Source organism: Pteropus alecto, unplaced genomic scaffold (genome assembly GCF_000325575.1).
Source record: "Pteropus alecto unplaced genomic scaffold, ASM32557v1 scaffold78, whole genome shotgun sequence".
NCBI lineage: Eukaryota > Metazoa > Chordata > Mammalia > Chiroptera > Pteropodidae > Pteropus > Pteropus alecto.
The window spans coordinates 15,264,455-15,277,263 of record NW_006443124.1 but is presented as its reverse complement, the minus strand read 5'-3'; the positions used below and the strand labels follow the sequence as shown (position 1 = coordinate 15,277,263).

The 12,809-nt window shown below is 44.0% G+C and overlaps 1 protein-coding gene across 1 annotated transcript; it reads right to left on the bottom strand.

Moving 5' to 3' along the window:
* Positions 1-10,433: 10,433 nt before the first annotated feature.
* PROP1 (PROP paired-like homeobox 1) lies at positions 10,434-12,809 on the bottom strand. Its single transcript, XM_006923228.1, has 3 exons — positions 12,701-12,809; positions 11,526-11,758; positions 10,434-10,772 (listed from the first exon to the last, which is right to left on the bottom strand). The coding sequence occupies exons 1-3, from the start codon at positions 12,807-12,809 to the stop codon at positions 10,434-10,436; spliced, it is 681 nt and encodes a 226-aa protein (XP_006923290.1).

Sequence of the window (12,809 nt, the reverse complement as noted above, 5' to 3'; positions counted from 1 at the left end):
TAAAAAATAAGAGATTGTAAGCTGACAAAGTCCTTGCAATCTGTGAGGTCAACCAAGGGTTTCCTCACCTAAAAAATAAATAAATAAATAAATAAATAAATAAATGGTATTTTAAAAGATGACAATAATAATGAAACTGGACTACTCTCTTATACCATATAGAAAAGTAAACTCAAAATGGATTAATGACTTTAATGTAAGACCTGAAACCATAAAATTCCTAGAAGAAAACATAGGTAGTAAACTATTTGACATCAGTCTTAGTAATCTCTTTCTGGATATGGCCACTTGAGCAAGGGAAACAAAAGCAAAAAAACAGGCAAAACAAACAAACAAAGAAAAAAACCCCAGGACTTCATCAAACTTAAAAGCTTCTGAAAAGCAAAGAAAACTATCAACAAAATGAAACAACCATCTACTGAATGGGAGAATGTATTTGCAAATGATATATATGACAAGCGGTTGATATCCAAAATATATAAAGAACTCATACAACTTAATACCAATAAAACAAACAATCCAGTTAAAAAATGGGCAGAGAGCCTGAACAGACATTGCTCCAAAGAGGATATATAGATGGCCAACAGACAAGTAAAAAGATGTTCAACATCACTAATCATCAGAGAAATGCAAATCAAAACCACACCTGTCAGAATAGCCATCATCAATAAATCAACAAACAACAAATGTTGATGAGGATGTGGAGAAAAGAGAACCCTTTGCACTGTTGGTGGGATTGCAAATTGGTGCAGCCATTAGGTAAAACGCTATGGAGATGCCTCACAAAACTAAAAATAGAACTTACCAAAGGACCCAGCAATCCCACTTCTGGGCATTTATATGTACCCCTATGTTCACTGCAGCGTTATTTACAATAGCCAAGATATAGAAGCAGCATAAGTATTCATTGATAGACAGTCAGATAAAGAGGATATGGTATACATACACAATAAAAAAGAATAAAATCTTACCATTTGGGAAAACATGGGTGCACCTAGAGGGTATTATGCTAAGTGAAATAAGAGAGAAATACAAATATTGCATGATTTTACTTATATGTGGATTTAAAGAAAAATCAAAACAAATGCACAAACAAAATAACAACAGACTCATAGAAACAAAGAATAAATTGATGGTTGTCAGAGGGGAGGGGGTTGGAGGGATGGACGAAAAAGGCGAAGGGGAATATAGTCAATATATATGATAACTCTGCATGGTGACAGGTAGTTACTAGACTTGGTGTGGTGATCACATCGTAATATATGTTAATGTCGATTCACTATGTTAAACACCTGAAACTAATATCATATTGTATGCTAACTATACTTTAATAAAAAAATCTATTATGTTTACAGAATATCTTTATTCACACTCTCAAAAATTACCAGAACCACTTTGTGAAGTGAATGTAATTATGACCCACAAACTTTAATCCCCTCTTTCCTTGTTTTTAAATAGAAAATGTTGAAGAGTAAAGAAAGGAACAGATCCAGTAACCGCTGAGAAGTAGGTGGGCAAATGAATGTCTAAAATCCACAAGTTTTACGAATAAGCAATTAAAGTTGAGATCAACTTTTTAACACGCACCCCTACCCGTATGCAGAAAAGAATTAACTCAGCAAATCTGGACTGTCTAGACCCTTTAAATTCCAAAGAAGGATTTGGCCCTTGTTCCGCTCCTGGGAGGTAACCTCAGGCCTTGGAGATAAAAGTGTACCTGTTTACCTGGGGCCTTGGATGATACCAGATAGTCTAGGTTAACAATGTGATTTATAATGGGACTTGAGCCAAGAGATATCACCTTGATCTCTGGATGGGCTGGAGACTGAAGGTTAGTGACATGGGTGGCAAGCCATGCCTATATGATCAATATCCAACTAAAAACCCTGGACGCTATGGCTTGGGTGAGCTTCTCTGGTTGGCAGTGCATATTGTCACGCATCATCGCTGAGAGAATTAAGCACGACCTACCCAACAACACTAAGAAAAAACAACTGGAAGCTTACACCTGGTGTGTCCTAGACAACGTCCAATGTGTCTTTTTCCATTGTTGATGTTAATCTGAATGAATCCCTTTGCTGTGATATACTATAACTATAAATATAATGGCTTTTCTGGGTTCTGTGAATCCTTCCAGTGAATCATTGACTCTGAGGGTAGTCCCAGGCACCCTCCCCACCAGCCGTCATTGCGTACCTATACGAGCTGTATTTAGGACACTTATATTCTTATTTAGAAATAAGAATGACAGAAATGAGGTTTCTGCTTACATGGATGGATGACTGACAGGTCCAATTATAACCATACAAAATACTTATTCTCCCACAATTCCAAGTGTGTGGAAAATTAGCTTCCAGAAGGATTTAAAAGCTGTGTATATAAAGAGGTAAGGACTTTAGGACATCGAAGGATAGAAACTTCAAGGGAACAAACCATCCATTTCCTAGTCAGTAAAGACTAAGTTCAAGTTCTTTTTTGGAAACATTATCACCCACCAAAGTTTGTTATAATAGTGAAAAGCTTGGTGGTAACTATATACATTAAGACAAACAAATATCAAAAACAGAACCATAGAAAGATCCAGAATGTGTGAAAAATCAGAACCAATTAGGGGCAGCTTACATTTCTGATCTAACTGTATTTTACAGTGGCCAATGAAAAGCATGGTTGACAATGCGAGATGTGCATATATAGAATTCTAACCTGTACATAAAACTTTATTAACTTCCATTATGTAACAAAATCAGACTGGAGTCAATCAGGTTGCCAATTACAAGGCAGTTTGAAGAATTTCTTCTTAAACCAGATGGTTATGACTCTTATTATCCCCACTGACTCTCTTGGGGCTTCCCAACATCTCCATTCTGCAAGGAGGGGGCTTTCGCCCTGGTGACCACTCCAATAGCCAAAGAAGAGGTACAGGAGCTCCGTGTTGGTGGCCCTTAGCTCACTGGGTCTGGCTTTAGAGCAGGATGAGCACCTGGCACCCAGGACCTGAGGTTAGTAACACTGGTCTACCAAGGTTGGGGGAGCATCTAGGACTGAAAAGAGGGTGTGGTCCCCAGGCTACACAAGGAGTTGGCAGCTGCTGGAAATCCTGGCACCTAGCTTCTCCCTGAATCTTTGGAGCTTTCCCACACTGTCACATAGCCCAGGAAGCAGCTCCATAAATTTTGGGGGAGAAGAGTTGGGTAGGGCTATAACCTGAAGACCAGTCCTCACTGTGCCCCACTGGGGACTAAGCAGCAAGGAGTGTCCAGTGCCACTCTCAGGAGAGATGGCCTGGTGGTGATGACGACCACTGAGGATGCCAAGCAGTGACCAACCCTCACAGCCTCTTGGAAGGCCAGCTATTTGGGATGGAGTGAGAAAGTTGAGGAGGATGCCTGGGTCCCTTTCATGTGACCCACCCCACCTAGGCAAGTTTTGGGGTAGACACACCTCAGGTGGCCTTCAGTTCCTCCCTTCTTCCCCTACCACCCAGATCCGGAAGCAAGGAAGGGGTTCTGAGATCTGAACACAGGAAATAAACTCCTCACCCAAAAGCAGCTGCCTCCAGGAATAGGAGGGGGTTATCTGACTCAGGCCGAGTCCCCTCTCCAGGCCCAGTGGTACCATTCCCAGACCCTTCGGACAAGGAGTAAGGGCACTCACTGCTCCCCCTGCTAGACCAGACGCCGCCGCAGGCCCAATCCCTCCTGAAACACTTTTCTCCTTTCACAGCATCACTGCCTTCTTCTCAAGATATCCGGTATTCAAGGGAAGTGGAAGGTGGGACTCTGGATCTCTCAGTCCCCACCCCAGAAAGAGACAAGGGAATATGAAGGAGGAAAAGTGGGAGGAAAGGCCATTTACAGCCACCCACACTCCCTCCTGGTGCAGGCGAATTGGTTACTAAGCAGGACTGAACCAAGGCCAGCCAAAGTTAAAAGATAAATGTGGGAGAGAAAAGAGAGGGGGCAGAGCGAGCCTGGGAAAAAGAAGGGAGAAAGGACAAGAACAGAAGAGAATGGCGATGCAGGAAGGGAGACCCCTTCTCTACCCGCCCGAGGTCACCAGGCTCAGATAGATGGATGTGCCTGGAAGACCTCCGGCTCTGCTCTGCCGGCTTCCAGACAGGGCAGCCACTTCTTAATTATCCCCTCAGGGTAAATTAAAGATTTGCCTTGGACACCTGAGCCAGCCAAGACGGGTACTCTGTCCGGCACACGTCACCACAGATACGCGGGCCAAGAGCCGGGGGAACACCGGCACACGGTAAACACGCGACTTCCCGCCCACAGGGCCAGGGGCTGCCCTGGACAGGGCGTTGGAGACTGGAGTTTTAGGCATGCGACAGCCCCACTGCCCCACCCACTCCACTTTCGGAGGGCGGCAGTTGCCCGCTTCTCTGTCAAACTGCCGGTGGAGATTAGGCTCGAGCCCCCACAGAGAAAGCAGGCAGTGACTGAGACCTCCCAGGCCCTGGCGTCCGGTGCCCCCAGGCTTGGTTTTCTCGAATGCTGATGCGATTGCAAAGACCCCCTTTTACCAGGCGTTTGACTCCAGCGGTGCTTGCGTCACCCTGCAAAATAGAAAATCGATCCCTGTCTGTCGGCTCCTCGGGACGACGCCCAGGCCCCTGCGGCACCGGGAGTGGAGGTGGTTAAGGGAGAGAGTGTCCTGGGCTAGCAGTCGGCGCCCGAGGGAAATCTGCATCTTTGGACACTGAATTCTTGAAGGGAGGAGGATTTCGGAAGAATTGTTTGTTTTATTCTGGTTAGTTTTGGTTAACGAAGTAAGGGGTGTTTGACCAAGAAATATACAGATCAACTAAGCCGCTTTCTCCTTTCCTAACTGTGCGGAGATCGGGTCGCGCCCCTGGCGGACCCTTAGGGACCTGCCAGCCGCCACCGCGGTCCCCTCCCCGGCGCAAAAGCTCCCCCGCGCTCAGATCTCTCACTTCCAGAGGAGTCCCAGGAGGGCAGGAAGCGGTGCCTGGGACCTCCAGCACAGCCTCCGAGGAAGCGGCAGCCGGGAGGCTCCTCGATGAAAGACTTTGCCGAGGTGGGACTGCTGGGGGCGCCCGGAGCCCCACCACAGACCGCGGAGGAGGCGCGGCTGCCTGCAGGCTTCTCTCCGGCGTCCGCTGCTTACACCCCCTGCCCCCGGCGGGAATGGGGATACTTAGGTTAGTCAGGAGAATGCCCTGGAGAAGCCGGCGACGATCAGGTAGATGCTCAGAGTCACCGGCGCGGGCGGCCAGTGTATACTCCGAGGTCTGTGACCAGAGCGACTGGGTGCCAAGGACTTTGGCCAAGGGCTTCTGCGGGTGCCTGTCCTGAGCTGGGGCTGCCTCGGCCCTCACATTCCTCCCTCCCCTCTCCCTTCGGCCCCCAAACACCGGGAACAGTGCCTGCAGGTGCTCTCAGAAGCGGAGCTCAGCAGAGTGGGGACAAGGTCTCGGCCGCTGCGCCTCCCAGCACTCCCTCTGCGCTCCTCGACCCCGCGGTCCAGATCCCGGGGCTTCAGTAGTGGCCAGGCGTCCTAAATCGCTCCATTCCACGAGTTCCTGCCCTCTACGCCCCGCACACCCATTTCAGGCTCCAATTCTTTTCGGTTTCTGAACTCGGATTTAGATTCTCCTGGGAAAGGATCTTCTTGAAAGACTTGGGATTTCGATTTCTCAATGCGAAGACAAATTGATGACTTCTTTACCCTCACGTGGCTTCATTTTTCACTTTGGCGGGGAGGAAAGGGGAGGTCGCTGCTTGAAGGACAGTTCTTTTTCTCTTTTTAAATTTCCATTGGGGCAGAGATTCCAACCCTCTGCCAATTTTAACTTTGAGTATCTCTACTCGCGAGAAGTAAGGACCGGGGAACCTGAAGAGTCAAGGGACGCCCTGCCCTGCCTCCTGAACTTTCTAAGAAGACCCGTGCCACCCGTTGATGCTGTGTTAACCTGGAAGGTCTCATCCTGCCAGTTCAGTCCTGGGCCCTGGAAGCACCAGGACCCTTGCAGGAGGGCGGTGAGAAGGAGCCTGTAGCTCGGAAACACTCCTTGCCTTCCTTTGCTCCCTTTCTGCCCCTTTCCAGCAGTGGGCCCACGGGCCAGGGCTGCAGAAGAGGAGGCTGAGAGGGGCTAGGGAAGTCAGGAGCGAAGGGCACATAGAACGTGACTGTCCATCTGCTGCCGATACCAGCCCAGCTCAGATGCGGGTGTGCGGAGGGCGCGGGACTCCGGGTGCGTGCAGCTACCTGCAAGAGCCTGCAAAGCTGGTGGAAGAACCAGCCCCCAAATAGGGAACCAAGAATAGATTTTTAAATCTATGGGAATTTAATTTATGATATATGATAAAGATGCAATTTGATTCAATGCGAAAAAGGTAGTTCGTTTAGTATTTGGCTATCGATGTAGAAGAAATTCAGTGTCCCAATTCTCAGAATAAACAAAAATTGGTTCCAGATTTGTTACAGATTTTTTTAAAAATGAAAACCGTTAAAGAAATATCAGGGAGATGTTTTTCTAGTCTTTTACTCTTTATTTATTTTTTTTTTTTAAGAGGACATCATTCTAAACTACATTTTTTGATAAGCTTACAATTTTAAATGCACATAACCCTTAAGACAGCACTTGTACCTTGGGACTTTTATCCTGCAGAAGTAAAAGCATATGGTACAAGAGGAGACTAAGGGGGAAATGTCATTTAATGGAAAACTATGCATTGTTTAGGGCCCACCTTTCCAAGTTTTTTATTTTGATTCTAGGTAGGCTTTGCGGCTTTCTTTGTCTTCGAGCTAATTTACAACTCTGTGAATTGTAGATAACTGATAGCAATGATATGCAACCTAATTGTCTATAGACATGTAAATAAATCCTGTCCAGCAATGGTCAATTGACATCGCTTCCCAATAGTTAAATAAGTCAATTTTGTCTCCATTTACATATTCATTTCACTATTCCTCATCTGGAAATGTGTCTGTTCTCTAATTGTTTTGACATCTTTATCTTTGCCTCATTAATAATGAATTAAATAAAATAAATACCAAACCAACTCTGACTCCTAAATGATAGGGGAATGGTTGCGTGGAGCATGAAACTGCCACTTAATAGCAATGAAAACAGTAAAATCTATATGATCCATTTGAAAGATGTTCATAGGTTATTAATTCTAAAAAGACATTAAAAAATACATATATGACAAGAAAAAATTTGTGACGTTCAAATTAAAATTACAGCAGCTGGAGAGTAAGAGAAAAAGATAAAAGTTAGCCTGTAGATAGCCGTGGACCAGCTTTGACGAAATACTGTTCACATTCTCATGTATCTGTTGGAATTTAGTCCTGCTCCATGGAACCCCAGGAGCCTCTGCTTCTTATTTACATGTGAACTTTCCAACCTACTGCCCATAGCTAATCCACAAGGTGGACACTTCTGGCTTGCAGACTCTGCTGTGCCCATCCCAGAGCTGGCTCATCCCCTGTATCTATAGCTAATTAAATCCTTTCAGAATGGCTTACATCTTTCAATTGCTACTTGATGTATAAAAATGCTTGCAAAACTCCGGGACAATAGACGTATTGTTTTTCCTTCCTAGACTGCTGGTGGTTTAGACTCCAGGCCCCAAGGCGGGTCTTTTTTGTCATTAGCAAATGGCTTAATAAACCCTTGTTGTTGTTGTTGTAGTTTAAAAAAAAAAACCTTTCAGCCGTAAAACTTACAACTTTTTGTTTAATATATATGTGAAATATTAAGGAATATATACTATATATAAGGAATATATATGTGTACATATATATATATGATAGGATCTCATTTTTTATTTTAAGAAAGGAAAAAATAGTATGTGTGTATTTTTCTATGAGTATAAATACTTGTGGACAGATATATGCTATTAACGTTGTTTATCTCATGATGTCCAGTTGGATGGTGAATGATGGATAAGATCACTAACTTAAATAATAATTATGAAATATTTCAAACATTCAAAAAAGTCTTAGGACTAACTAATATAACAAACACACATGTATCTCAGAAGAATTAAACACTGCTGTGTACAACTCCTGGATCACATTGTGTTTTCTCTCTCCTGAGGCTGCATGTCCTCAAATTTTACTTCACATATATGCATTTTAATATGTAACATGCAAAAGTATACATATTTAAATTTTTGGTCACTTTAAATTATTTGCATATTTAAAACTTTATATAAATGATATGACATATTGAAGGTATTTTTTTGAAAAATATTTTTGCTCAACATGAGGCTTTTGTGATTAATCCAGGTTAATATATATATACACATACATATATATTTATATAATTTTTATATACATAAAATCTTTTTCTTTTGAGTTGATTTGTTACAAAGAACATATATTACTTTTGAAATTTATAAAACTACTATTATGATTTGTTTTATATAAAAAAGAACTTTCCTGAGGAATATAAGAGAGTCTGGAAAAAATGACAGGACACATCTGTGTTTGGCTAAGAAAACACTTTAAAGATATCAATAATCCATAAATTTTTGGTAATTGGAACGCTATGGTACTGGTATCAGAACAGAGATGCTGATTGATGGAAAAGAATTAGGAGCCTACAACTGTCCTATGAGAAATTAGTATATAAAAATATAATTTTACAAGTCAAAAATAGACTGTTAAATAAATTATATTGCAAAAAACAGCTACCTGATTGAGGAGAAATTACATGACTATTTTACTGCACATACTAAAATAAATTTCAGATGATTCAAGGCATAATATTTGGATCCAAATAAGGAAGAAAGCATGAGTGAAGCCAGTAAAACAAGGGGAGGTTTTTCACCTGAGTCTCCTCATTCAAACCACAGAACGCAGAAAATTAATTGAGTGACTATTTCTCAATTCCGCCAATTCTACGTAACTGGTACCATTCTAGATGCTAAAAAGAGAAGTTAATTCATTACATACAGTAGGTATCTACATCATTAGGGCTTAATTCTCTCAGGAAACCCTTGTTTAGAAAGGCTAAAACACAAATAACAAATGGTGAGAAATAGTTGCAACATATATGAACAGGCATTTATATTCCTAATGCACAAAGAACTCTCAAGCGTAAGTAAAAGACGACTATATCGATACACAAATAACTCAGAGAAGCAATGCAGAAAAGAAAATATGTAAATTGCCAATACACATGAAATTCTTTTAGCTCTCACTAGCAATTGATTAAATGAAAATTTAAAAGTAAGCAAGAAGGAGACATCGCTCTTAATTAACAAATCGTCAAAAATGATGAAGGTTGACAAGATTGTGCTGAAATCAACACTGAGGTACTTTTGGAAGCACACTAACTGGTATGTATGATCTTTCTGGAAGGCTGTCTGGCCCAAGGAGATAATTACATGGGAGCAAAAATATGTAACAGAGGTTTTGATTCTAGAATTTTAAAATAATGTATAGAAAAAACTGCAAATGACATGTGTATACATCCCTGGAAGCTTATTTACTCAGAATTCTTCAATGGACCTGCAAATAAGTGAGGCAGACCTACATATAAATAAGTAAAGAGTAAAGTAAGTGCATTATAAGCAATATGGTATATAAATGGTGCCACGTAGTAGGCCACACCCTGTTTCTGTTGGGAGGGCTCAGACTAAGGCCCTTCACAGCAGGTTCTTTCCTGGGAAGAACCTCTTATGAGCCTTAAGACTCATGGTTTGCTCTTGGAAAAGTTTGCCCTAAATCACATTTCTCTATCAGAAAGCACATACATTAAAACATGCAGTCAACTTAAAAGTTAGGTTGAAAGAATGTCAAAGACACTTATTGGCCAAACAAATCAGGTCTTATTTATTTTTACAAGACATTGGAAAACCATTCTCTGGTGATTAGATTTGAAAGGTCTGTCGAAAATGGGCAAGACTGGAGCTAAAGGAACCGATGAGGAGAATTAGAAAATATGGGGCCAGAGAAAGCAAAGTGTCTTCCTGAATGGGAAAGAGAAATATAAATTCAAGAGATATTCCTAGGACAGAATAAACAAAAGTTAATGATTGATTTGGAGGGTAGGGTGAATGATAGGGAGGGGACTTTAAACCAAAAGCCTTCTTGAAATCAGCTAGAAATAGCTGGGATGAAGATCTTCATCATAATCTCAATGAATGAAGCCCCAGAAGTTATATCTCCGACTATTTCCATTCAGCAGCAGCAACAATTATACCCATCAATACAACCCTTCCTCCAGCCACATTCATTGAGGCTTACATACATCTTCCACCCTAAATTCTCTCAGTTAATTACCTCAGTGAGCCTTTATTGCGATCTCCCATTTTAAAATCCCCAATGTCTGAGCTGCCCTTCACCATATTTCTACTTTACCATTAGAAGGAAAGGAAGCCACCTAGTTTTCTCTGTGTTTCATGAGGGCCACAGGCTGGGAAATTACCTCATCAGCACTTTTTTTGACTTTAGTTCCAGGACTTTGGTGGCTCAAGGCTGAGGGGAAGCATGGGTGGGGGTGGGGGACAGGGCAGATGACCAGCAGGGTTTGGATGCAAGGCAGGGTACCAGTCTTCAGACTGGTGGGGTCGAGCAAAGGAACCACCTGTAGAAGGCTGAGAGGGAAGGGCGTGATTATAGGGGTGAGGAAAGCAGGTCACCGGTGGAGATGGCGTTGAGTAGGAGTAGGGGCAAGCAGGGGACTCAGGCAAGAAACCAGAGAAGGTGGCAGGAGGCAGATGGACCAGTGGCTGAAGCAGTGACCGCTCTTGCTTCCTCTGCTTAGCTCTGCGGTTCTGGAACCAGACCTGAGGAGTGGGGAAAATAGCCATGTCAGGGCCCCTCTCTTAAACAGGTGGCACTGTAACATGAAGCCCCTCTCCCCCAATGACAAAAGGTACAGGAACAAAGTATAAGTCTTTACAATATCATCAGAGGAAGCAAAGCTTTCCAGAATGCATGTCTGAGCCAGGTCTCCTGACAAACAAGATCCATACCCCTTAACCTGTGTCTAAATTTGCCCTACTATAACTTTGGGTAAGAAATGTCAATTTCTAATAAGAGATTAATATGACACAATGGCGTTTTTCCTCCCCAGAGAATGGGAAATTCTAGAGTTATTAGAGGTTAAGACTACAGATGGGTTTATTTGTTATAGACAGGGTTGGATTTAGGGTAGGGTTTATACTTAAGATTAATTAGCTCCATGATTAGAATTGAGGGAGCATAGGGCCAGTTGAGTTTCAAGGCCATGTTGTTTAGGGTCAAGGTTACATATATATGTATGTGAACAGTTAAGATTGAATTTCTGTTTGTGTAGAATTCACATCACTATTGAGGTTGCGGGTAGGTATTGACATTCAAATTAGATTACGTTAGAGCTAAGGTTAAACTCAAGTGACACTCCTGGTGCAGGTGAGGTTATGTTGACTGATGGATGCGGCTACATTCAGGTAAATGTGGGGCCGGGGCCTTAACGCCTGTGAGAATTTGTGCCCCAGTGGCTCCTGAGTCCCAAACTGCACTTCTTCCCAGAGTAAGGGGTGATCCTGGAGCATCACCTGGATTCTGGCCTCGCCGAGACCTGTGTCCCTGGCAAGGCCCTCTCGGGCCCAGATGTCGGGGTACTGGTTTCTCCCAAAGGCTGACTCCAGCTGTTCCAACTGCGCTGGACTGAAGGTGGTGCGGTGGCGCCGCCGGGTGTGTGGGTGACCCCTTGGTCCACCTTGAGGAGAAAGCCTTGGTCTTCCCACTCCTACACCAGGGAGGTTCCTGTAAGGCTGAGGGCCCACATCTAAAGATAGAGGGAAAGGGAGAGATTGCTGCCAAGTGGGCCCACCTATCCATCATTGGACCACAGGTGCTGGTCCCCGAAATTCTACTCAGTGCCCCTATATGACCACACATACTACCCTGCTGGGTCTCACTCATGGATCTTGTATTTGCTTTGACACCCTAACACACTGTCCAGGTCTCTAAGACTTGTTCATGCTCTCAGAGCTCACATTCACCTGAAACCTTCTTTATATGGCTCCCATTCTCCTAGGGGGGATGGAACATTTCCCCTCTTCCGCTCAGACACACCCCCCCTCATGTACATTTCATCTTCTCCCCTAGTCTGCCCCGCCACGAGGGCTGGAGGAACCTGAGCTCGTGGGAAAGGCTTGCCTGTCCTTCCCACAGGCTCACTAAGCCCCCACACTAATTAGTCTGAGAGCCAGCCGGGAAAGAGAACAGGGAGCGAAAAGAAACACCTGGAAGGTGCACATTGAGAAAAGGAGACGTCTGGAGCGGAGGCCCTCATCCCCATGGGGACCCAGGGGTGAGGCCCCACCCAGTGCTCACTGTCTACCTGGGGACAAAGATAGGTTGAGCCACTGGTCCCCTATTCTCTTCAGATTCAAAACCCTTGAGCCCTCCAGCTCCATCCTTCAGAGAAGGCAATGCAGTGGGCAAACTCCGAGGTCAGGAGTGAGAAGATGATTTCAGCCTTGCCTCTGCTCCCCCGGGATGTGTGCTGTTCAGCAGCTCGTCCTGCCAGGGCCTCAGTCCCCAGTCTATAAAACGAAGGCATTGCCTTAGGCTTTCTAAGGGTCTCATGGTTTTAACATTCTAGGGTTCTGGTTTTGATTTCTCATCTTCACCTTTTTTGTGGTAAACCATTGCCTCACAGGAGCCCAGGCCTGGAGCCCCCACACCTGTTGCCTCCTCAGGAGCACCCCAGAGATTCACTTACCTACTGTGGAGGTCCGAGTCCCAGTGGCTGGGTAGCTCTCTGGCCAGAGGCTGCTGCAAACTCTCCCCTTCTTTTGCTTACCCAGCTCAGTCCTCCCTTCTGCTTCCAT

Coding starts and splice junctions, on each gene's coding strand:
- PROP1 (XM_006923228.1), bottom strand. CDS start 12,809: ATGGAAGCAGAAGGGAGGACTGAGCTGGGTAAGCAAAAGAAGGGGAGA. Junction 11,759..12,700: donor GACTCGGACCTCCACAGTAG/GTAAGTGAATCT, acceptor CTCTATCTTTAG/ATGTGGGCCCTCAGCCTTAC. Junction 10,773..11,525: donor TCGGCGAGGCCAGAATCCAG/GTGATGCTCCAG, acceptor CCCACTCCTCAG/GTCTGGTTCCAGAACCGCAG.